The 23,390-nt window shown below is 53.3% G+C and overlaps 9 protein-coding genes across 9 annotated transcripts; 4 read left to right on the forward strand and 5 right to left on the reverse strand.

Annotated features, from left to right (window-relative positions):
* Positions 1–1,186: 1,186 nt before the first annotated feature.
* On the forward strand, positions 1,187–2,927 carry COL26b_011856 (uncharacterized protein; the record flags this gene model as incomplete). Its single annotated transcript, XM_053184509.1, has 3 exons — positions 1,187–1,292; positions 1,361–2,181; positions 2,247–2,927. 3 exons carry the CDS (start codon positions 1,187–1,189, stop codon positions 2,925–2,927), a joined length of 1,608 nt encoding a protein of 535 aa, XP_053031517.1.
* Positions 2,928–3,205: 278 nt separating this feature from the next.
* Positions 3,206–5,513, reverse strand: COL26b_011857 (uncharacterized protein; the record flags this gene model as incomplete). Its single annotated transcript, XM_053184510.1, has 2 exons — positions 3,206–4,418; positions 4,474–5,513. The coding sequence occupies 2 exons, from the start codon at positions 5,511–5,513 to the stop codon at positions 3,206–3,208; spliced, it is 2,253 nt and encodes a 750-aa protein (XP_053031518.1).
* A 1,800-nt stretch (positions 5,514–7,313) lies between these two features.
* COL26b_011858 (uncharacterized protein) lies at positions 7,314–8,811 on the forward strand (the record flags this gene model as incomplete). The annotated part of the gene is made up of 2 exons (XM_053184511.1): positions 7,314–7,379; positions 7,450–8,811. The coding sequence occupies 2 exons, from the start codon at positions 7,314–7,316 to the stop codon at positions 8,809–8,811; spliced, it is 1,428 nt and encodes a 475-aa protein (XP_053031519.1).
* Positions 8,812–9,289: 478 nt separating this feature from the next.
* Positions 9,290–10,665, reverse strand: COL26b_011859 (uncharacterized protein; the record flags this gene model as incomplete). The annotated part of the gene is made up of 4 exons (XM_053184512.1): positions 9,290–9,650; positions 9,706–9,979; positions 10,032–10,503; positions 10,558–10,665. The coding sequence occupies 4 exons, from the start codon at positions 10,663–10,665 to the stop codon at positions 9,290–9,292; spliced, it is 1,215 nt and encodes a 404-aa protein (XP_053031520.1).
* A 1,141-nt stretch (positions 10,666–11,806) lies between these two features.
* Positions 11,807–13,658, reverse strand: COL26b_011860 (uncharacterized protein; the record flags this gene model as incomplete). Its single annotated transcript, XM_053184513.1, has 4 exons — positions 11,807–12,039; positions 12,093–12,784; positions 12,844–13,353; positions 13,453–13,658. The coding sequence occupies 4 exons, from the start codon at positions 13,656–13,658 to the stop codon at positions 11,807–11,809; spliced, it is 1,641 nt and encodes a 546-aa protein (XP_053031521.1).
* A 1,257-nt stretch (positions 13,659–14,915) lies between these two features.
* Positions 14,916–16,932, reverse strand: COL26b_011861 (uncharacterized protein; the record flags this gene model as incomplete). The annotated part of the gene is made up of 3 exons (XM_053184514.1): positions 14,916–15,211; positions 15,263–16,737; positions 16,793–16,932. 3 exons carry the CDS (start codon positions 16,930–16,932, stop codon positions 14,916–14,918), a joined length of 1,911 nt encoding a protein of 636 aa, XP_053031522.1.
* An 806-nt stretch (positions 16,933–17,738) lies between these two features.
* COL26b_011862 (uncharacterized protein) lies at positions 17,739–19,796 on the forward strand (the record flags this gene model as incomplete). Its single annotated transcript, XM_053184515.1, has 5 exons — positions 17,739–17,965; positions 18,210–18,474; positions 18,532–18,726; positions 18,834–19,193; positions 19,251–19,796. 5 exons carry the CDS (start codon positions 17,739–17,741, stop codon positions 19,794–19,796), a joined length of 1,593 nt encoding a protein of 530 aa, XP_053031523.1.
* Positions 19,797–20,150: 354 nt separating this feature from the next.
* On the reverse strand, positions 20,151–21,418 carry COL26b_011863 (uncharacterized protein; the record flags this gene model as incomplete). The annotated part of the gene is made up of 6 exons (XM_053184516.1): positions 20,151–20,261; positions 20,328–20,455; positions 20,511–20,563; positions 20,620–21,178; positions 21,258–21,337; positions 21,393–21,418. The coding sequence occupies 6 exons, from the start codon at positions 21,416–21,418 to the stop codon at positions 20,151–20,153; spliced, it is 957 nt and encodes a 318-aa protein (XP_053031524.1).
* Positions 21,419–22,437: 1,019 nt separating this feature from the next.
* On the forward strand, positions 22,438–23,329 carry COL26b_011864 (uncharacterized protein; the record flags this gene model as incomplete). Its single annotated transcript, XM_053184517.1, has 3 exons — positions 22,438–22,446; positions 22,513–23,216; positions 23,278–23,329. 3 exons carry the CDS (start codon positions 22,438–22,440, stop codon positions 23,327–23,329), a joined length of 765 nt encoding a protein of 254 aa, XP_053031525.1.
* Positions 23,330–23,390: the final 61 nt, after the last annotated feature.

Here is a 23,390-nt window from a genome sequence, read left to right on the forward strand (position 1 = left end):
CCCTAGTGAGGCCGAAAGCTGTATAATAGTGGCAGAGATGCCCAGTTGATAGTTGATTAATAAAGTGGTGGTTGTTGTAATGGCATCATTTTTTGGGTGGGCCAGGAGCAGGGGTGGGCCAGAAGTGGGTGCTTTGACTTACTCGAAGAGAAAGCGTCGCTTTGCTGATGCTTGTCTTGCTAAGCTTCATACCCCTATTCTACGGGGAGCATTGTGACCCGCATCAACCCTACCTGCCCTTGACCTCCAACAGAGTGAATGATTGAAAACAAATCAATAAAGGGAAAGATTCGTTGAAGATGCAGGGCACAAAACCTTTTATATGACATCTGCTACGGCATTCAAGCCGGATTGGCCCCACAATCATTGAGATCAGTGGAAAGCAAGATGGCACGGAGAACGGACCGATGCTTGTGCCCGTCATATCCCCAGAGCACGTTGAGGTCATTTTCATGATTCCTATACTTCATGGCATTGCATTTTTAATCGTCAGATCCTAATCGGTCCGTGAGCCTTGAGCCTCAGTCGACGTTCACAATCTGGGGCGTGTAGACGGAGCCATCCGGCCGAACGGACTACTCCGGCCACCGGAACAAACGCCAGCACCTGGAATGATCCGAATACAGAAGGAGACCCGGACAAGTCCACCCAATCCCGCGAAGCTTATTGTTTGAGAAGTGAACGACCGCGGGTCTACCCCGTACTGGAAACGCGTTGCCCATGGGGTGTAAGCACGGTCACCGCCAGCGACGGATCATTCCCGCAAAACTTCCCCAGTCAGTCTCAACTTACACAACCTGTTGACAACACGAACCCTGAGTGAGAAGTTCTTTTGATGATTTTTTGAGTTTCATCGGCGCTTTTGTGGGATAGAAGATGGAGGACAACCCATCGTGCTTGGTGCTCTATCAACAGGCCATGCATGTGTAATTCCAGGCCACCACGAGCAACACCATCTTGAACCCGGATCAGGCGGCTCTAGATCCAGTTTTGGGATGCCTCAGAGGTTCAAGTGGCTCGATCTCCACTTAGGAATTTGCGGAGTCCCCATGGCACGACCTAGAGGGGGAACCCAGTCTTCCCGCCTCCCATGCCATGGTTCAAATCTGAGCTCGACCCTTTCCATTTTTCTCAGAAGTCTGGAGAAGTTTCAACTCTTCAGTGGACTCTAGCAAAACCATTTGCAATGGCCATCATCGACAAGAAGATATACGAGCAAACCCCGAAAGAGGCGATTTCGTGGAAGATTCTCTGCTATGCAATCATCCTGTCCTTCTCCGGCTCAGCCCATGGTGCGTAGACAAGCTTTAACCAACCGCATGCCAAGCATTGGCGTACTAACCGTTGCTGTCATCAATAGGCTTCAACACGGCCAACATATCGGGCGTCCTCGCCTTCTCGCCCTTCAAGAAGCATTTCGAGCTGAGCGGCATGTCGGAAGAGTCCCTCGCTGACTGGAAAGCTTGGATCACCTCCATGCTGATCCTCGGCTCCTGCGTCGGGTCTCTCATCATCGCCCCCATCAACGACAAGCTGGGCAGGAAATGGTCTCTTGGCCTCTCCGCCTTCGTCTACTCCGTATCGGCTATCTTGATGAGCGCCAACCCGGGTGGTGCTGGAGGCAGAGCTGAGCTCCTCGTCGGCCGGTTCCTGTCAGGGGCAGGATCCGGAGCAGCAAGCGTCGTCGGCACGAACTACATGGCCGAGATCGCGCCTAGCGCTATTCGAGGCGGGTTGACCGCATCATACAACGCCAACACGATGCTTTCTGTCGGCCTCGCGTACTGGATCAACTACGGCGCGCTGCTGAACCTCGGTGGCTCGAACGCACAATGGCAAGTTCCCATGGGCGTCCAAGCCTTGCCTGGTATCATTCTCATCGTCGGGCTTTTCTTCGTGCCCGAGTCGCCAAGATGGCTGCTGAGCAAGGGCAAGTCGGAGGCCGCTGAGGCAGCACTTGAGAACCTGAGGTCTCTTCCTAGGGACCACACGTATCTTCGTCAGGAGCTGTACGAAATCCGTGCTGGACTCGAGCACGAGCTGGCTCTTTCCCCTGGCTTCAAGGGTTTCCTCAAGGAGATGGCGTCCTCGAATGTTCGGAAGCGCCTTGCTCTGGTCATGATGATGCAGATCGGGTTTCAGTTTTCTGGCGGCAACACGTTGACGTACTACATGACCTCCGTAAGTCAATATCCTATTCGAACACATGGTACTATGCTATGCAGAAATGCTAACACCCGACGCAGATCTTAGAGTCTATCGGCATCACCTCGAACTCCTTTAACTACCTCTTTGCAGGCATCTACGGCATGGTCAAATTCTTCTCGGTTCTTCTATACTGCCTCTTTATCATCGACAGACTTGGTCGCCGAACCGGACTCTTCGTCGGCTCAGCTCTCATTCTAGTGTCCCTCACCTACATCACCGTCTTCCTTGCGGTCTCTGACAAGTCTGGAGAGATATCCAAAGCCGGTGGCCTGGTAGCCGTAGTATTCATCTACATATTTGCCGTCGGGTACAGCTTCTCATGGGCTGTCGCGCCATACATCATCAACGCGGAAGCCTTTCCAACCAAGATCCGCTCCACTTGTATGGCTATCTGTATTGCCTGGCAGTACCTAGTCAACTTTGCCTTGTCACGAGCACAGCCGAACATGGTCCTCGCTATGCACTCGTGGGGACCCTTTTGTCTCTTCACTTGCGTTACGCTGTGCATGACGGTCTATGCGTACTTCGCCTACCCTGAGACGAAGGGCTTGTCGATGGAGCATATGGAGGAGCTGTTCAACATGCCTTGGTATCGTGTCGGCAGGGCCAGCACCAAGGTCATCATTGCAGTTGGCGCTGAACCCACGTTGGATGAGAAGAAAGAAAGAAGCATCAACGTTGAGCAGACGGAAGATGCTGGAAAGCCGCGTAGTGCTTAAATGTCGAGCTTCTACCCTTGCAATCTTCAAGAAGGCTGACGAAAGAGAACTTCAAGAAAGCGAGGGCATATGATTAGAGGATGCAGAGGACTGAGAGGGATAAGGATGCGCTCAACCTGGATAGCAAATGATGGACGCAGGTTCAAACGCACGCCATTCACGAGTACATGATTAGTCTGGCGCATACATTGCTGCACAGAAAGTAGAAAAGAGAAGACATCTGCTTCGTGAACGACCTCAATTAGGCCTACTATCTTCAATTCATCATTTTGAAGTCGTTAAGTAGCCTCCTCATACTGGTTGATTAACCGCTGAGGGACAAGCCCCCTCAACACAACAACGCCCGCATGCACAATCCCCCATCTAACCGTCGTCAGGATATCCGCCATAATCCACACCAAGCCATTGGTCCGCCTCTTCTCCCTCCTTAATGTAGCATCATTACGCTCCACCCGCTCCGACATACTCGAGATCAACGCATCCATCTCACCCTGCGGGTCCCAAATCATCTCGTCTTCCTCGCAGTCCTCATCTTCGTCAAACTCACCCATCGCATCAAAGTTTCTGCGCGAAGGCACGCCGTAGTTCCTGTTCGGCCGCGCATGATGGAATGCCCAGCACGTCAACGTCGCCAGATAAAGACACCACGGCACGTGGAACAGGTTCATCGCCTCCGTGCCGCTCAGAGTCTTCTTGGTCTCTCGCAACATTTGCGCTGCATGCCACGCGGCCGCTGTGGCAGACTGCTTCTGCCCCACGCTCTGGTCTGACGGGGTTGCTGCAGAGGATTCTCCTGGTCTTGAGCCCTGCACCTCACCTGGGCCGTTATTCGTCGCGGAAGCCCATCTCTTGACGACCTGCGCGGACCGCATGTAATCCTTCTGCTGCACTGGTCTGCCGAGTATGTGCCTTGCACCTGCATAAATCTGCACGTCCAAGAAGTCCATGTTCAGCAGCGCCTGGGCAGAGTGATACAGAGCCTTGTACGCCGCTGTAAAGGACTCAAACTCCATCTTCCGAACATCGTCATCTGGCGATGGTGGTCCTCGCGGCATTTGGGCAAAGAAGTTGTTGCAGTACCAGTCGAAGTCGCTCCTCCAAGCATCATAGCCTGAGCTCAGTGTCTTGCGCCATCCAGAACCTGGACCTGGACTCTCTCCAGAAATGACACCGAGAGCAGTCTGATCTCGACGGCCCATGTCCCAGGCGACGGACATCAGACCGTGGAGCACAAGAATGCGAGAGAAGCCACTGAGGCCGTGGGTTCTTGGACCGGATGGCATAAGATACGCCTTCAGGACAGGGAGGTAGAACGTTCTCTGGTCGCTAATGCTGGATCGCCATGCAGATACCCACTCTGTCGCATCTCTTGCCTCCCAAATGCTTTGGTTGCAGGGAAGCTCGAGGCGAAGCTCAAAAGCAGACATGCATAGGCTCTGGCAGAAGAGCACTGCGTGTTGCGTGTCCCACATGAAGCACAGTAGAGCCAGCCTGCTACTGAGTTAGCTATCATCATCACTATCAACGTGCTTTGAGCAGAACTTACCTCTTCTTCTGCTCGGCCTCGGCCCACTTCTTCCACAGCTTGTCCAAAGACCCGGCACTCTCATCTCCACCAACTGGTGGTGGACCAGGAGGTCTCACGGACTGACAGTCGGAACGTCTAATAAGGTTGATCAAGAGACCATGGAACAAATGGCTCATATCATGCTGCTTCTGTCCCGCGCGAGACTTTCCGAAGCACTCCACAAGCAGAATAGTTTGCAGCGTCCACAACTCGGGCCTTGGAGAAAACCCAGCATGCGCAAAGATGCTTGGTCTGATTACATCATGTATGCAGACGGCTAATTGGTGGCAATCCTTGCTGGAGTAAGTTGCTCCCAGTAGAAGAATGGACAGGAGGAGAAGCGGCTCGGTGTCTGCACAGTTGAATGTTTCGAGGTGCATCAGGGGATAGGCCGTGTTGAAGCGAGTAAAGAATAGGTGAAGATAGGAGTTGAGAGAGTCAACGGATAGCAGGGGGTGCTCCCAGATGGTATAACGCTGATCGGGGAGACAGGGCTTGGCTGCATCGGCGGTATTAAGAAGTCTCTCTCGAATCTTCTCGTCAATAGTTGGGGTGTTGAGAGGCTTCCTGAGGGATGACAGAGGTCGCTCTGGCTCCAAGATTGGAGCAGGCCGGCTGACTGCTGTGTACCGCTTTCGGGTCGGTCCCGACGCTTCGGCAGCGCGCCGTGCGGAGTTCATGTCCGAGCTTCTCTCCGCAGAGCTGCGTGGTGCAGGTCTCTTTGGAGGCTCTCTCGGCGGTAGCTCTTGTGAAGCAGATTGTATAACGGTGTTATAACTTGGCGGCTTATCTTGGCCACTGTTATCGGTTGGTGCAACGTCCATGGGGTCGTTCCAAAGTTGAGCGCTCTTCATAGACTCAGGTGTGATTGCAATGTTGGTCTGTGTCCGTGCAATTGACGGGTTCTCCGGTAGTTGAGTGTTGTACTCTTGAGTTGATGTTTTGGATGTAATAATGGGACCAGCAGCCTCTTGCATATTGAAAAGCCAGTTGTAGTCTAAGGCGGTGGTATAAGGCATATTAAACGAGCTGGCAGTATCCGGCTGGAAGATCTGGTCATAGTCCAGATGCTCGCTTGAGAATGGGTCGCCCCAGTTGATAGGCTGATTGGCATCCAGGTCGAATTGGTTGTCGGATGCTCCAAAATCATGAAATTGCAGTGCTGGAGGGAAGCCAGCAAAGTCGTTGACTGTCTCCGACGTGGCGAATAGGTTGCCACGATCAAAGGGGTAAGAATGGTTTGAGTCAAAGCTCGCAGGTCGTAGATCAACCGTGTGACGCCTGTGAATGTCCGGCGAAATACTCCCAACTGAGAAATCTTGTTCTCCAGTTGCGTCAAAAGAAGAAACACTTTGGTCTCCGTCGGTAGGCTCCGGTTCCGGTGATGGTACTTGAGTGGTTTGTGGGCGTGCGCGTCCTGAAGTCCTACCCCGGCCTGGAGGGTACGGACAGGGTCTCTTTTCAACCACGGAGCCGTCTGGTGCTTTCCAAGATCTTTTCCTAGTGTCCAAAACACCAAAACCTGGTCCACCTGCTTCGAGATCCTTTTGACGGTGACGGTCCATATGCCGTTCTAGTCATGTTAGTTGCCATCATTTCAAAATACTTGCTGAATCAAGCGGTGTACTAAATGATTCAGGGGTTTATTACGACTTACTCAACAGATCAGGGCGCTTGAAGTGAGCGCTGCAAATATCGCAACTCAAACCACCAGGCTGATGATTGAGAGCATGGCGTTGCATATGCTCAACCCGAGTGAACCGTTTGCTACAGCCCGGGTGAGAGCAGGTGAACGTCTTCTCTTCACCTAGGTAACCGTCCGAGCTCTCGCTGTTGTGACGATAGCTGGCGCTGCCCGCCATAGCGGTCTGGGAGTCGCTCATGGTTGTCCAATGGGGGTCATCCACTTCCGAGTACAGTGCAATTTCTTCACCCCTGACAGGATGTAGAGAGGTCTCAGCCAGGTTGCTGAATGCTGGGAAAGAAAGCTGGATGTGCGCATAGGACGATCTGGGTTGTGAATTGGATCATATCGCCGGAGATGGGGGAATGGGGAGGGTCATAGGCCGTGCGACGCCGTAGGATCGGTTCCACTTCTCCGCATTCTGGCTCTCTCGGCGCTGCGCGGTTGCGGTATCTTGCATATTGTGTAGCGTTGCAACCCGTATCTGCTACGAGGATGTTGATAGGAGTGCGAGATATTCAGCAGGTTGACGGAGGGCGATGGCCGGCATGCCCCTCCCCCACTTACGCCACTCCTGATAAGACATTGGTTCTCCGCGATCCCACCCCAGGACAGCTCGCCCGAGAGATAAGAGTGGGGTAACGCGACTTCGGGGGCCACGCTTGTATGATAGACTCCAAATGCGGGCGTGTCTTATCTTATTGGAGCGGACGTCTGATAGTTTGGAGATACCAGTTGAGTTTACGAAAGACCAAGGAGCACTCGGAGATGGGTAGCCGGAGGAGGGGTCACGTTGTGCACGGCGCAGACTCGGCATTCGTGACAACGCTAGGTGCGACCATCAGATTGAGTCGAAGTGGTGTCCATGATGCGATCAATTCCACTCTTAGGATATTGGTGTATGAGGGAATGAGGCGCATGAGTGTCCATATGTTCGCCGCTCTGCGTCTTTGCGGAAGCGGTCCTCCCGGGCCTTGATCATATTTATGCACGCGAACAATCATTGGGTCAATTCTCGGGCCTCCATACCAGCGGCATCGTCTCATCTGTTCATCTGCTGAGTAAACAAGAGCTCATCTTTTGAATTGCGCCTGAACTTGTTCGGTGTTGTGTTCAAGCCTAGGTAGTCAACATCATGGCATCAGCAAGGAGTTACATCATCCAAGAAAAGATCCAGCGAGATGCCAGTAGCAGGCTACATGTGAGTGAATGATGCCTGTTTCCTCTTAGGATGATGCAATCATATAGCAGATAGCTAATAATGAGAATAGGTCATCATCGTCGGCGCTGGTCTTGGCGGCCTAGGAGCGGCCATCGCAACATTGCTGGCCGGACATGAAGTGACCGTCCTCGAATCTGCACCAGCCATCGGCGAGGTGGGCGCTGGTATCCAAGTCCTGCCCAATGCAGCCCGCGTGCTTTTCTCCTGGGGCCTGGAGGAGAAGCTGGAGAAGTATGCGACCAAGCCCCAGAAGTGCAACTTCATCGGCTGGAAGGGCAACTTCTTGGGCGACATGGACTATCACAAGTACGCGGCCGCAGCAGGCGGCTTCCCCTTCTGGGACTTTCATCGATCCGATCTCCATCGGTGCCTTCTTGAGCGCGCCGTCGAGTTAGGAGCCGAGCTAGTCACCAACGCCAAGGTCGAAACATTTACTGTGTCTGAAGACCAGATGTCATCATCCGTATTCTTGGCGGACGGAAGGACCATGACTGCCGACCTGATTGTTGGTGCAGACGGCATCGCTTCCAGCCTTAGGGAGCAGTTCCTCGGCAAGTCCGACCCACCCCAGCTTACCGGCGACTTGGCATATCGGCTTCTCCTGAACACTGCCGACATGCTCAAAGATCCCGATCTGCGACACTTCGTCGAGAACCCTCAAGTTAACTACTGGGTCGGCCCCGACAAGCACGCCGTCAACTACGTTCTCAAGGGCGGCAAGCTGTTCAACATGGTTCTTCTGGTTCCCGACGACATGCCCGTCGACGGAGGAAACACCCTGAAAGGCAACATCGAGGAGATGCGAGCGCACTATGACGGGTGGGACCCCCGTATCAGCAAGATGCTGCTGATGTGCGACGAGGTTCTCAAGTGGAGGCTTTGCATCAGGCCCGGTCTCGACCCAACGTGGTCTCACCCATCTGGTGCATTCACCATGCTCGGCGACGCCGTCCACGCTACCCTGCCGTACCTTGCTAGTGGTGCTGGAATGGCACTTGAGGACGGTGGTGTTCTCGGTTTGTGCCTTGCTCGCTTGACTGACAAGTCAGCCGCGGGAAAGAAGCAAGCTTTGAAGATCTACGAGGATTGCCGTCGGGAAAGGACGGAAAAGGTTGTGCGTCGCGGCACATACAACCAATGGATGTATCATCTGCACGACGGAGAGGAACAGGTTGACCGTGACGCGAAGTTCACGCATTTTGGTGAGATGGATGATAAGTGGTTGAGTGGAGAGTCGCCTGTTCTGCCCGAGTCTCAGGAGACAGGGGAGGACCCGTTCCCTTGGAGGTACCACGGTGTCGGCAGGTGGCTGCTGACCTATGACATGTGGAAGGACATTGAGTCAAAGTGGCCGTCCGCTCCAGTTGGAGCTGCATCACACAGCGAGCATACACCTAGAGCGAGTCTGTGAGGTCTTGCACTTGTAGAATACAACGTAATTTCATCGAACATTGTTTCCCACCTCATGCATGTATCGTCTATGTGTTGGTGATGGAGCTGCCTCTCAGAGTCGTCACCGTGCTCCATCACACTGATAAATAAGTAGCGAACTGATTATTCACAGACGATATCCTAATGGCCTTTCAGCTTCATCTTCATCGCGCCTTATAGATGAGGAAGACCACCCAAGGGATACGCCGGCGATGACATTCTTCCCCTCGTGTGGGTGCTCTTCAACCTTCTTGACTACCTCAACTCGTTTTGGCTCGATAAAATTGAGGCCAACTACTAAGACCTTTGAGAAAGACATGCATGTGGTATTGACACCGCGGTGTGGTTAAAAGTAACTCAAACTTTTCTGTATTTTCTCAATGCATATTCTATCATCATGATGCGTCGCTTTACGACTAATGGTGTGGTCTTTTTGACCCCGTAAACTTTCAAACCCTTTATGCCTGCGCCGTGACCTCCGCATTATCGACCTTGTAAAACTCGTAATCATTGTAACCCTTCTCAGGGGGCTCCGCGCCGTAGAATGTGGTTCGGTCGTAAGGGTTCAGGGCGTAACCGCTCTTCAAGCGCTCCACAAGATCGGGGTTGGCGATGAAGTGCCTGCCAAAGACAATCGCGTCGGCCTCGCCGCTCTTCACCTTCGTCGGCGCGTTGTCTCTGTTGAAATTCCCCGCAGTGAGGAAGTGGATATCGGCAGGCTTGAGGATGTCCCTGAACTGGGTCAAGTTGTTGCTCTGCTTGCCGAGAGAAGCCAGCTTCTGCTCCTCGTCGAGAACCTCATCGAAGCGGGGCTCGATCCTGGGCATGGTGTCAGCATCTATTGCTTTATATGAGTGGCAATTGAGAAGCTTACATGTGGACATAGGCAGGTCTTTGGCTCTCAGGAAGCCCGGCCAGGCGCTCTGAGATGTAGGTCCAGTGCTTGTTGGGGTCACTGTCCTTGGTGCCTTGGAAGTAGTTGTAAGGTGAGAGGCGAAGTCCAACCTTCTCAGGGCCGATAGCGGCGGCGACCGCCTCGACAACCTCGAGCAGGAATCTTGAGCGGTTCTCGATGGAGCCGCCGTAGGCATCCGTGCGGGTGTTGATGTTGTCGTGGAGGAACTGCTCAAGGAGGTAACCGTTCGCACCTATTGCCCTCATGAGTACATCTTCAACTTCATACCAGACGGTGTATCATACCGTGAATTTCAACACCGTCGAAACCAGCCACCTCAACGGCACGCTTGGAAGCAGCCGCCCACTCAGCAGTGAGAGCCTTGATCTCCTCCACGGTCATTGCCCTGGGAGGTCCATCCTTGCACTCAGTGCCGTCGAGGTACTTTCCGTCCATGGGCTGAGTTCCTGATGAGATAGGAGTCTCGCCTCCGCGCATGCCAGCGGATGAGGCTCTGCCAGTGTGCCACAGCTGAACATAGATGAAGCCACCCTTGGCGTGAACGGCATCTGTCACCTTCTTCCAGCCTTGCAGCTGAGAGTCTGTGAAGACACCCGCCACGCCAGGGTAGGCACTGGCATTGAGGCAGATGTCGGTGGCCTCGGTGATCTGAAGACCGCCGGCACTGGCGCGCGCACCATAGTACTGGACCACGCGGGAACCCGGGACATGAACTCCGCGAGACTCAAACTCGCTGCGCATACGGGTGCATGGTGCCTTGAAGGTGTCAGTCAGATGACCAAGGATTGAGGATGGTGATGGTCAACGTACCTGAACAATACGGTGCTGGAGGCTCAGGCCTCCAAGCTTCAACGGGGTGAAGAGGGCCGTGTCCTTGAGGGCGGCGTAGACCGGGGGAGGGGTGGTGGCTTTAGGCATATTGGTAGTTGATGACTAGGTATGAGTAAAGATCGAACGATGGTTATCTCTACTAATCTCAGTTAGATGTCCTGAAATGGTTGTGCCGTATTAAGCCAGTAAAGACCGTTGGAGAAGCCGGGTTTTGAGCAGTTGAGCTGAGGCTTGAATCCAAGCTGTAAAGCCACAACCACTCCACAAAAGATTGAATCTATTCAACTTCTCGAGATCATTCCGTAGATCCATTGCGTGCTAGCTCACGATTCCCCATCCCCCGGGAGTGGAAGTGGAGGCTGGGAGCACCCGACGTTGGGGTAGCTGGTGGATCTATCTCGAGAGTGGGGGACAACGGCCCTTGACCTTGACCGGGCGATACCCCTATCTCGACTACCCCAGACTGCCAGTCCACTCCCGCGCCATTGACGAATGGAAATGGGACGAAAGCAGTAAACCCACGCTTGATAAGCTTGGCCAGGGGCTTGTCAGGAGGTGGAATATGCAGGATATTCTCCGACCCCGCGTTTCTGGCGCGGCTTGCACGGATGTGACGCAGCTTAAGCTAGGTCATGTTATGGACTCTTCAACGGGACGAGATAGGAATTTCGGTTAGTCAACTACCTGATCTGAATGACTAGTGTCCGCCGGCTTGGTACCGAGTACGCGGGAAGAGCCCACCAAACGCTGTTTCCCCTTTCCTACCGCAAGGTTGATGCCTTTTCCATGCCAGTAGGACATTGCTTTAGCAGTTTGCTTGAATTCGATTCCTGCCTATGAAATTGGTGTCGCCACGATAGTGTCAAATACCCAACTTCTGTCAAATTCTCTTGATGCCAACGTGAGAGACCGAGGACTATTCCAGAGTCTGGAGCTCGGTCGATCCAACGCCTTGACGCTCGAAAGAACTTTGTGCAGATTTTATTCCCAATAACAGACCTTAAAAGGTTAGACATTGAAGGGGCGGGTATACCTGGGTCATGCAGCTAGCTGCTTGGGATTGTCAATTTCACTTTCACACACGTAAAAATGAGTGATAGTTGGCAAATTTGACCGTGCCATCTTCATTTCTGGTCCAGTATATTCATCCAGACGCGGTAACCGCGCGGAGAGTATCAACAAAGTAGCCAAGTTACATGTGGCTGAAATCAAGTCTAAATTACATTCATCAAATCGAAGCATGCCCGTGAGTCTCATAGGGCAAGCCGAAGCAGAACACGCCGACCACAATCCACAACGCAGCACTGGCGTATATCGGCACAGTGGTGTATCCGGCGTAGGTTGAAATGAAAGAAGCCACCAGACCACCAAGACGAAGTAGTGTCGAGGCGATACCCGTTCCTGTTCCACGGACGGGACTGGGGAATGACTCGGGCGTGAACGCGTACATCACTGCGTATTCTATAACGACAATTAGTAAACATCCCAGATGCCATAACAGGAATTTGACCTACCAAAGTTTCCAAGAATCGCAGTGGCACATTGAAAGCCGATATCCGCAGCCTCAGTGCCAACAGAAGTGTACGCAAAGAGGAAGACGCCAGTCAACACAGCAGATGCAGCCATCATCCACCGGCGGCCGAACCTCGTTTCCACGAGGAATCCAGCAGCAAGGGGGCCGAGGACTCCGGCTGAAGAAACAATGCAGTACACCATGTACGTGTGATCGAGCGACGAGTTGGCGGAGTAGGTATCCTTGGTCGCCAGATACGACGGGATGAAGGCGAAATAAAGCGGGTACGCGATACCGACGGTCAGCCAAATCAGGAAGGTGACAGAGGTATGCTGCGCCATCTTGCGACCGGCAAACAGCTTCTTGTAGTTCGCCCCGTTGTAGTCCTGGAAGCTCTCCTTCAGAATCTCCATGTAAGACAGCTTCGACGTGACGGGAACGGCATCGGGATCGACCGGCGCGTCGGCTGTTTGGCTGACTTCGGCGAAACGTCTGTCAATTGCCTGCAGCATGTCGAGGGTCATTGGCTCAGGGCGACCGTTGTAGCGCGCAATGTAGTTGACGGCTTCCACCGCCTCGGCATCGCGGCCTTTGGAGATAAGGAATCGTGGCGACTCGGGGATCTTGAAGACCAAGATGCGGATCAAGGCGAAAGCAATTGCAATACCGCCGAGAGTGATCATGAGATAGCGCCTGGAACATGAAACAGTCAGAAAACCCATCCCTTTGAAAAATTGGCAATTTCCACTCACCAGCCCATGTTATCCTGCATCCTGCAGGGAGCATCGCTCGCAGGGCAGGCAAAGTTGGCCAAGAAGACCCAAGCCAAAAGTGAGACAATGACCTGGCCCAAGTTCCACCACGCCGACAAAGTGACAAGCATCCACTGATGGCTCTGGGGAACGAACTCCAGGAAAACGACACTGTCAACGGGCACGTTGCCGCCCGCTGCGGTACCAATGATGGCCCAGAGAGCGCAGAAGGCCGTGAAGTTCGTGGTTCCCGCAACGGCACAGCCAAAGATACCACCGTACAGAATGGTAGCATTGAAGGCGGGCTTGCGACCGATCAAATCAGCCGTCGTACCCCAAAATGAGGCACCAACGATGAGGCCGACATAGTATGCGACCGAGCTGAAGCTGAGGCGGGCAATGTCGGTGAACTCATTGCCGATCGGGGGTCGAATGGCCGTGATGCCCTGCGACCAAAAGTTGTCGACAATCCAGCCAAAGCCGTTGACGACGAAGAGGATCCATTGGAATCTGTAGGAACGCGACCGGAGCCACTGTGGTTAGCCAACGGGACTACTGCCAGTCTCAATTGAGCACGGCGATCCGCTCGCTCAGACGCTAGAAACTCACTTTCCCATGCCGATCTCTCCGAGGTGTTTCGCGACGAGCTCGGACTTCAAACGGAACTGCTCGTTGACGGCGCCATTGTAGAAGTCGGCGACCGCCGCGTCCTCGAGCGACTCTGCGTCGCCGTGCTGGAGGGAGTTGGAGCGGGACTGCGTCAAGCCCTGCTCCGCGGCTCCCTTGCCGGTGCTCTTCTCGCTGACCGAAGCCATCTTTGGACAGGAGGGGAAGAGGTTGATGAGATGTGAAAGAGGGGGGAGGGAAAGACTGAAGGATCCGACTCTGCTCTCTCAAACAAAGACGGGAAACTTGCAATCTGGGAGTTGGTGACACAAGCTAGGCCCCGAGGAGACGGACGAACCTCAGCTTTATTGAGGACGGGAAGACACAGGTCCAAGGGTGTACAGGACGCCAAGCTGAGAGTGGTACAGCAAGCCAAGGGTCTGGTTCGACAATCACTTGACAGCTGACATATCGACGGTGATTTTGACAGCCCTTTGTCTAGGGTAGGAAAATACTCGACAGGGGCGTCTGCCGTGGCGCCGTCTGGGGGATCTTCTTCACCGTTGGCTCACCGATGAGTACAGAGTAGCCTGAGTGTGCAGTATTGCAGAGGGAGGTACTTGGCAGTAGGGAGAGGCCGAGAGATACGGATAAAGGTGAGAGAGTTGTGTTATCGGTGTGTCTTGTCTGCCCTGTAGATATGATCAAAACCTCGTGGGCTCTATCGCAACCCCAGATTGGCCTTGTTCAATATCGCATCCAATCGAAGCTCTAGGATTACGCCTGAAAGATTACGGGTCTCCACCCCCACTTTAGGAGGCACCGTCTCTGCCAAAACTTGCTGTTCGCCCTCATCCATGTATCGCTGCTGGGATGGCTCAGCCCGTGACTCCAATCAACTCTGGCATTGCCCGAGTTTTGACTTTGGCAAACAGGGAAAGGTCCTGAAACAATGCGCCCATTTGCATGCACTGGTGATTCATGCCTGTCGGGCGCGCAGCATTCCGGGGGACGAGCTTGCAGAAAACAGGGGGATTGTTGATGACGTAGGACACTAAGACATCGAAGACATGGAACTCTTGCAGCTTGCAGCCGTTCCCCGGACCCTTGTTGGCTGGAGGCGGGCCCGTATGGAGGCATAACCGGGGCATCCACTTGCACAAAACGGGTCGCGTTCCATGTTTAATCAAATTACCTAAGGGACCATGCAGATATTGAGTCTCTGAGGCCCCCCATTGATCAATTCAGGGTCTTCTCAGGGTCCGAATGCCATCACAAAGAGTCAGTTACGACCGAGATTCAAGCACGTGCTTTGGGATCTACGAGAAATCTCTGTTTAAAAATGGGCACGCATATGTGGCCCCCGTGTCGTAATGCCTGTGAGACCCTGAGATTCCTACCGCCCTACCCGCGATGCGCTTTATTTTTTCTCGCTGTTCTTAGGTTGCTTTCTCGGAAAATTCAAATTAGTTAGCTGCGGGGACTTGCAGAAATCCTCCAAAATAGTTGTCGAGCCATTGGGCGGCGGACTGTCCACTGGTGGATTCCGTCGTGTCCCATCGGCCAATTGAACCGACGTAGCCATCGGGCCTGACAATAATGATGGCAGCTTCGTCTGCTGCGAGCCCCCCAAGCCACTTGTCGGTGCATGAGCGGCCTTGCGTGTCGAGCGGCGCGACGTCGTCGAGGTAGACGGTCCAGCCACTCCTTGAAAAGACCGGCGGCAAGGACGAGATCTCAAAATCGTTCTTTTCCGCAGAAGCTGGAGATTAAGTTAGCACCGGCATGTGAATAGAAGGGACTTGTTACGTACTGATCAGAGCGAAGGAGCTCAGCTCGCTGACGGATGTGTACCGTTCAGGGCGCACATGCTGATCGTCAACTCTCCTCGCCCTGGGCTTCTCCTTGTATGATTGAGCGGCGGCCTTTGATAATTGTGTGAACAGGGAAGATTCCGACGCTACAGAGTCGTTGAAGCTAGTGAGGAACGACCTGGCTGGCGCGCTGGCAACCTTGTCTAGAACAGCGTAGATACGGAACTGTCCGAGAATGGGAATATCCAGTTGAACATCAATAGGGCAGGCATCGATGTAGCGAGTGGCCTTCGCCGGCGGCAAGGTGCAACCGGGCTTCGCAGCGCCTTGAACAGCGGTTGAGCGGTTGAGCTGATTCTCACCATACTCAACGCCGACGCCAGAAATGAAACGAGTATTCGTCTTAAAATTCTCGGCAAGACGCTTCGCATCGCCCCGAGCGATCTCGTTGGCATGCTCGAAATCAAAGTTGATCAGATCGTGGGCGATCTTCTTCCGTTCCTCTTCGTACGAGCCCAGCAAGATGCCGTCCTTGGCCACACCGCGTAGGGTGAGGTTGAGCTTCCAGCCCAGGTTCCAGGAGTCGTGGATACTTGTGTTCATTCCTTGGGCTGCCTTAGGGCTGTGCGTGTGACTGGCATCTCCGGCAATGAAGGCTCTTTGGGAGGGGTCGGTGAAGCGGGCGGCGACACGTTGCGCAACTTGGTAGTTGCCGAACCATTCGACTGAGCGCCAGTTCACGCTGTACGGGGCCAGAATCAACTTGGCCTGCTCCATGACATATTCTTCGCCGAGGTTCTTTGATGTTGTGGAAGCCTTCATCTCGATGTAGAAGCGCGTCATGTTACGCTCACGGGGGATGATGAGGATGGACCCGTGCTGTTCCGAGAAGACGACGGTCTTGCTCCAGATATCGGGGAAGTCGGTCTCCAGCTCACCATCAAGAACACCCCAGACGGATGTGTGTGGCGTTCCTTGTGCGTAGGTGTCGGGAATGGACTGACGAACACGAGAGCGGGCGCCGTCGCAACCCACGACATAATCAGTAAGAATTTTCGTTGGTCCATGTTCGTGGTGGTCGGCCTCAATCTGCAGAGAGCCATCTTCCAGCGTCGTGTAAGTCTGAAAGCTGTGGCTACGCTTCACCTCGAAGCCGCTCTTCCGGAAGTCATCGATGAAGACGGACTCGATCATGCCCTGATGGCACAGCAAAATGTACGGCTGGAGAAGGTCGACGACTGATGCAGGGTAGTGAATGGAACGGCTGATGCGGTGAAGGTCGGCATCGCTGGAACTTTGCCACATGCAGATGTCGTGCACTTTGACTCCATCACGAAGGAGCCCGTCGCCTAGACGGAGCATCTGGAAGGTCTCAATAGACTTTGGTTGGATGCCATCGGCACGACCGACTGTTGTCTGGTCGGGTCTCTCATCAATGAGCTCCACCTTTTGGCCGAATCTCGCCAGCAAAGAACTAGACGGGATGTGTCAGTCGCGGACCGGATTCCGGGGCTGGGTGGGGCACGTACCCGAGCATCAGGCCGGCGGGGCCGGCTCCGACAACGCAAACATCGGATTTTCCACCGGCAGCTGAGTTGCCGTTTTGGGGGTGTACCGAGTGACCGTTTGTGCCGCCATTGGTCTGCGGCGTTGCTGAGCTCGTTGTCATGTTTATTGTGTGGATGTGGTCAAAGACACTCTTGGAATTGCTTGAGCGCTTCTGCAAGACGCCCTTGATTCTATTCAAGAGTTGTAGGTTGGAGGGTTGTAATGAAGTGAGGCGTGGGAATGATCTAAATGATTGTAAGATAAACTCTGCCTTTCTTGTGGTGTTTAAGAGCTGAGATGAATGTCGCAGAATCCTCAGTTCGCAAATCGTCCAAGAAAACTCATCACCTCATTTCATGGAAATGGTTCGATGTTGGGTCGATGGTAAGATGTTCAAAAACAGTTTCTTTTGCAATAGAGAGAATGCCCTGTCGTTCCAAACTCACACTCGCGACTCGCGAAGTCGTCAGTCGAGCTTCCATGATGAGCTCCCACTTCTCCCACTCTCCAAGTCCATCGCGAGCATCTGGGCCACCACCATCCCCCACTCTCGGAAGGGTGCGCTGCACGACACCGTGCATGGCCAGGATGGGCCTGGAGAAGGCAGCAAAACCCGCGGGGTTACCGAGCAGATAAGAGAGCTCCCCGGGATTGCTGGTCTCCACTGATAAGCCCTACTCGGGGCAGCTTGCCGATTCTTGTCCGATCTCGCCGGCAGTCCAAATTCCCCGCCAGTGATTGGTCTGATTGGCCATTGTCGGCATCCCGACTTTCCTCGGGATACCGGATCTCTCCGGTAGAACGGCGCCGCGATAGAGTCATGTTGGCTTGTGTTGATTCTGCACAACTTTGACACGCTTAGTCTTGGAACGACCTTTTGCTCTTTTTTGGTTGTGTCAACTGCATGCGATCGGCCGAAAGAGCATAATGACGCAAGTTACGACTTCTAAGCCGGCGCAAACCTGGCAAGAGGTAGTTGCCAAGAAAAGACTTCAGAGACAGGAGGCGATCGCGACAGCTGTTCTGAGAGTATCAACAGACACGAGTGGCAGCAATGAAGGCATTACTGCCATTCCTGATGCCGAGGCTCTAGTTGAAAGGATCTCTCGGGGCGAAGTAAGCAGCGAGGCCGTGCTCAAGGCTTATATCAAAAAGTGCGTCTTGTCTCTTATTTGCTGTCATTCTCAGACGAGATTTCTCAGCCATGAAGGTCTCAAGTACTGACAGTCGAAACCCGTAGAGCCGTAGAAACCCATGAAAAGGTGTGACAATCCGCCTACTGAGTCCAGCCTAGATGCTGTGCAGATCATATGCTAACTTTATGCACCATGCTCACAGACCAACAGGTATGGTTCAAGAGTCTCTCGTTCACTTTTGTCGAGCTAAACTTCATCCTAGCTTGACCGAAATTCTCTTTGAAGATGCACTGGAGCGAGCTAGAGAGTTGGATGCTTACTTCGCGAAGAACGGAGCAGTAGTGGGACCATTGCATGGTGTTCCTGTCACATTGAAAGACCAGTTCAATGTCAAAGGCTTCGATTCAACACTGGGATATGTGGGCAGATCTTTCTCACCAGCATCCGATGACGCAGCTGTGGTCAAGATGCTGAAAAGCCTGGGCGCTGTCGTCATTGCGAAGACTAACTTGCCTCAGAGCATCATGGTGAGTCTTTCTTGATCCCAACACAAGCTGCAAAGGATCGCTGACTCTGTCCAATAGTGGTGTGAGACAGACAACCCTCTCTGGGGTCTCACCACAAACCCGCTTAACAAAGACTACACCCCAGGTGGCTCCACTGGAGGCGAGGCGGCCCTGCTCGCGACCCAAGCATCCATGCTGGGATGGGGTACTGACATTGGAGGAAGTATTCGCATTCCGTCTCATATGAATGGGACCTATGGCTTCAAGCCAAGCGTAAGTCGACGGTTCCTGTTCTTGTCGAGCCTCACCGACGGGCTTTCGACGTCACGTTACTTTCGACGTCACGTTACTGTGCGAACCTCAGCTGATCAGCAATCAAGAGCGCCCGACTGCCTTACCGTGGCGTCCCTGTCTCGACAGAGGGCCAGGAACATGTCCCGTCATCTATCGGACCAATGGCTCGCAGCTTGGGCACCATACAAATGACGATGAAACACCTGATCAACGAGAAGCCCTGGGAAATGGACTTTCGCTGCGTCCCAATTCCTTGGCGGGAAGATGTCTATCAGGAAACCCTCTCTCGCCCCCTGACGATAGGGGTGCTGTTTGATGACAACGTTGTCAGACCTCATCCGCCCTTGACACGTGTCCTTCGATCTGCCGTTGAGTCTCTTCGTGCAGCTGGGCATGAAGTCTTGGAATGGAACGCCGACTTACACGAAGACTGCATTCGAGTGATGGTAAGTGGAAAACTTCAAAGGGCCTCTTGTCTGCGATAGATGCTGACAGGAATGAAGGACTTGTACTACACTGCCGACGGCTGCGAGGACATTCGCAAAGACGTAATCGCCGGTGGCGAACCTTTCATCCCGCACGTTGAGCGTCTGATCAACCGCGGAAAAGCGATCTCCGTCTACGACTACTGGCAACTCAACAGGCGCAAGTGGGACATGCAGCAGGCTTACATGGAAAAGTGGAGGTCCATCCGGTCGCCTACGACTGGTCGCGCGGTCGACATTCTCCTGATGCCTCCGATGCCCCATAGCGCTGTGCCCCATGCCGGATGCCGCTGGGTTGGCTACACCAAGGTGTGGAACTTCTTGGACTACCCAGCACTTGTGATCCGTGGAGGCAATGTCTCTCAGGGCGATTTGAGCGAGTCATGGACGTATGAGACCAGGGGACCGGAAGATGAGTGGAACAAGAAGCTCTGGGAGGACAATGGGAAGGAGATGGCAAGTCTAGGACTACCGGTCGGACTGCAGATTGTTGGTCGCAAGTTGGAGGAGGAAACTGTCTTGGCTGCTGGTAAGGTCATAGATGATTTGATACAAGCGGCTTAGAACTTTGCTGCGTTTCGCTGAATAGACGTATGATTGTTAGAACTCCCGGGTCTAAGGCGAATGGTGGGATAATTGCTATGTTCTTAATTGAATTGGATGCACATTTCAATAAGACTAGAACTATTATGATGTATCGCATATCAAGGTATTCATCTACCAGACTACAAGTCTCATCCCGGTAATCGGCTGGGACTCTAGCGGAAGACTTGACCAAGGCAATGAGATTTCTTAGAGCAGTAACATTAGTCAGAACAGTCTGCATATTTGGACACTTGAATTACGTATTTGGTGTCATTCATTTCATTAGATGCATGTATGTACTACTTGGTATTGTCCACAGGCCGAGACCGAAGTCTACGCCTGTGTCTTCTTCCACTCCTCGTACTTCTTCATGACTTCTTCCCTGCTCGCTGGCATCAAACCACCTTCCGGTACCGGGTTCTTAGACTTGAACCAGTCGCTCATCTGGGGTGGAGTTAGATCTTTCTCGCTTCCCCAGTGTTGTGGCTGGTGTTGACAAGGACGACTTACCTCTCCCATAGTGACCCACTCAACACCCTCGTGCTTGTTGATGTGCTCAATAATGCGCTCGTGCATCAAGAGAACATGCGGTCTGCCCGAAACATCTGGGTGGATCGTCATCGGGAAGATGAACTCGTCTTTTGCCGCCAATCAGCATCAACATAGCTTTTCATGAGTGGGCGTGGAGCTTACCATATTCTCTGTAGAAGTAGTCGAAGTGGTCCCGCCAAATGTCTTCGACATCCCTAGACAGCGTGGTCAGCCAAGCCGTCAAGCACCTCCAGGGACGCTTCGGACTTACCTCGGGTTCACCCAACCATGAGAGTTGGCCGAGTTCTTCATGAACATCATAGGGGGCAGATCGTCGATGTACCAAGATCCTGGGATCTCAACCAGGCCCGTCTCCTTACCCTTCACCAGAGGCTTCATCCACTCCTCGGCCTTCTTGGTATAGTCGATCTTGGTCCAGGTGTCTCCCGTGCGCAGCCAATACGCCTGGCAGTCATGGTGGGACATTGAGTGGTCATACTCAATACCGTAGCTGAGCAACAGCTCGGTTCCCTCCTCACTAGTTTCCCACCAAGGGGCGACGCTGCCCTTGGGCGGCTTGCCACCGCAGAACTCAGTCAGCATCTTCCACGTCTTGTCAAGGACGTCTCGCTGCTGCTCGAGGGTCATGTCGACAGGGTTCTCGTGGCTGTACCCATGCAGACCAATCTCATGGCCTGCATCGCGCACCATGGCGCACTCCTCTGGGAACGTCTCCAGCGTGTGACCGGGGATGAACCATGACGCCTTGATGTTGTACTTTTCGAAAAGGGATAGCAGTCGGCGCGTGCCGATGGTTCCAGCCCATAATCCTACACGACCATTCACAGTCAACAAGTGTCCGCCAGGTGGAGATACCGCCATGGCAAGAGTAACGATGGGAGGACCTACCTCTGCTGATGTCGCTAGTGCTGTCCTCGCCACCGTAAGAGCCTAGCCATCCGGCGACAGCATCAATATCCACACCATAACTAACAAGATCGTGTCAGACGAATGAATCACTCCGCGCATTGCATTCTCCCTTACCATACGAGAACCTTCTTCTTGCCCATTGTATCGATTTGTAAGTGCGAAAGTGTTTGAAATGTTGATTTGTAATGCAAATTCCGTCGCTTGTCTGGAAGATAGCCTTTGGTACAGTGGCTTGACTATCGCATTTTATGCTGCTTCATTACATAGACTACATTCGGCAGCGGGAACATCCTCTTCCAAGCTGCGATAGGGAAATGTTCCATCCATGAGGAGTTGGGGGCGAGAATCCACAGGAGCTTTCCCCGCGTTCAGGGGTCTTTACCCACAGCTTTCCGATGCACCAGACCTTATCTGCAGGACCCCTCCATTCCAGCACTGCCTCCTCTGTTGTCCGCTCTAGTATGAAGATTTGTGAGTGTCACAGAACGCTTCATAGGGCCTATCAGAAGCCACGAAATCATAAGCAGATCTGTGAAAGAGGGGCTCCCGTCCAAGAGCTAGCGTTCATCCCACCTCCGGCGCACCGTCCCGGCCGGTGCCCCACCCCCATTCTCGAGCTCGCCCACTTTCACTCTTGATAGACAAGGATCAGCCACCCCTCAGAAGCTCCCCACTCACCCCGCGATAGGCTTCACAGTCGCTACTTGTCCGCGGGCCGCTATCCATGGCTGAATCTAGTCGGTTATCATCTTCCACTGTCGAACTATCCTTCCACTTTCATAGAGAGTTGGGGTGCGTGGATGTCGGGGAACAAATTCATGACTGCATAGGGCATGAAAATGGGTAGCGCACAGCTGTGTTGGCACCAAAGGTATGGATTGAGTGCAATGGGCTAGTTGCAGAAATATGGCGTAGGTGGGATGGAGGTGATGTCCGCTTCTAAGGAGATTCGAAACAGGCCCACAATGTCATGATGTTAAGTAATTCTGCTGATAGCGTCTGTGTACATCGTGCACAACATTGGCAATCACCCTGCTGTCCCTTGTCTAGATTCTCAACAGGTGTTTGCATCTCGAACGATCCGTGAAGCAGTTGCACCATCGAGATACCTCGTTGCCTCCCATCAAACCTAACCAAGTCTCATAAGACGTAAAACATCATGTCAAAGGTTCGTGCGGCCACCCTTGCTGAGTGTGGATAGACCTATGCCACGACAGGAAGCTAACCTACTCAGTTCTCGTTGAAGGGTCGCGTCGCCGTCGTCACCGGCGCCGGTAGGGGCTGTGGCTTGGCCTTTGCTCAAGGCCTTGCAGAGGCGGGTGCGGACGTTGCCATCTTCGACGTGATCAACCCGGACCCTACTGCGTTTGAGCAGCTGTCCTCTGCCAATGGTATCAAGGCAAAGGCATACGTCGTTGATGTCACAGATATTTCAAGTCTGGAGAAGGGATTCGCTGCCGTCGCTGCCGACTTCGACGGCAAGCTCGACATCTTTGTCGCATGTGCTGGCGTCAACAAGAATGTGGAGTTCCTTGACACCACCGAAGAGGATTTTGACAGGCTACACGGAGTCAACGTCAAGGGTCTCTACTTCTCGGCTAAGCTTGCTGCCAAGGCCATGATCGCGAATGGCACCAAGTGTGGCAGTATCATATTTGTCGCTAGTATCGCGTCTCACATGGCGATCCGGTCACAGAGATCGACAGCTTACTGTGGCACCAAAGGCGCTGTCAGAGCGATGGTTGCACCCATTGCTGCGGAGCTCAACAAGTACGGCATCCGTGTGAACTCCATCAGCCCTGGATACGTAAGGACTGAGATGACGGCACCCTTCCCACACCTTTTGGAGAGTTGGAAGGACGAAATCATGAATGGTCGCGTTGCTGAGCCAGACGACATCAAAGGCGCATGCGTCTTCTTGGCCAGTGATGCTAGTAGGTAAGTTGACATCTTCCCAGAGGGTACAAGTGAGAATGAAGGCACGCTAACAGCTTTTTAGATACTGCCAGGGCAGTGATATTCTGGTGGATGGTGGTGTAACGAAGTGGTAGCGATAGTTGAGTTAGATTTATGCTATTATGAATACGTCAATGATTGAGCATGTTTAAATAC

The sequence above is a fragment of the Colletotrichum chrysophilum genome (genome assembly GCF_026319265.1).
Source record: "Colletotrichum chrysophilum strain AFK26 chromosome Unknown scaffold_154, whole genome shotgun sequence".
NCBI lineage: Eukaryota > Fungi > Ascomycota > Sordariomycetes > Glomerellales > Glomerellaceae > Colletotrichum > Colletotrichum chrysophilum.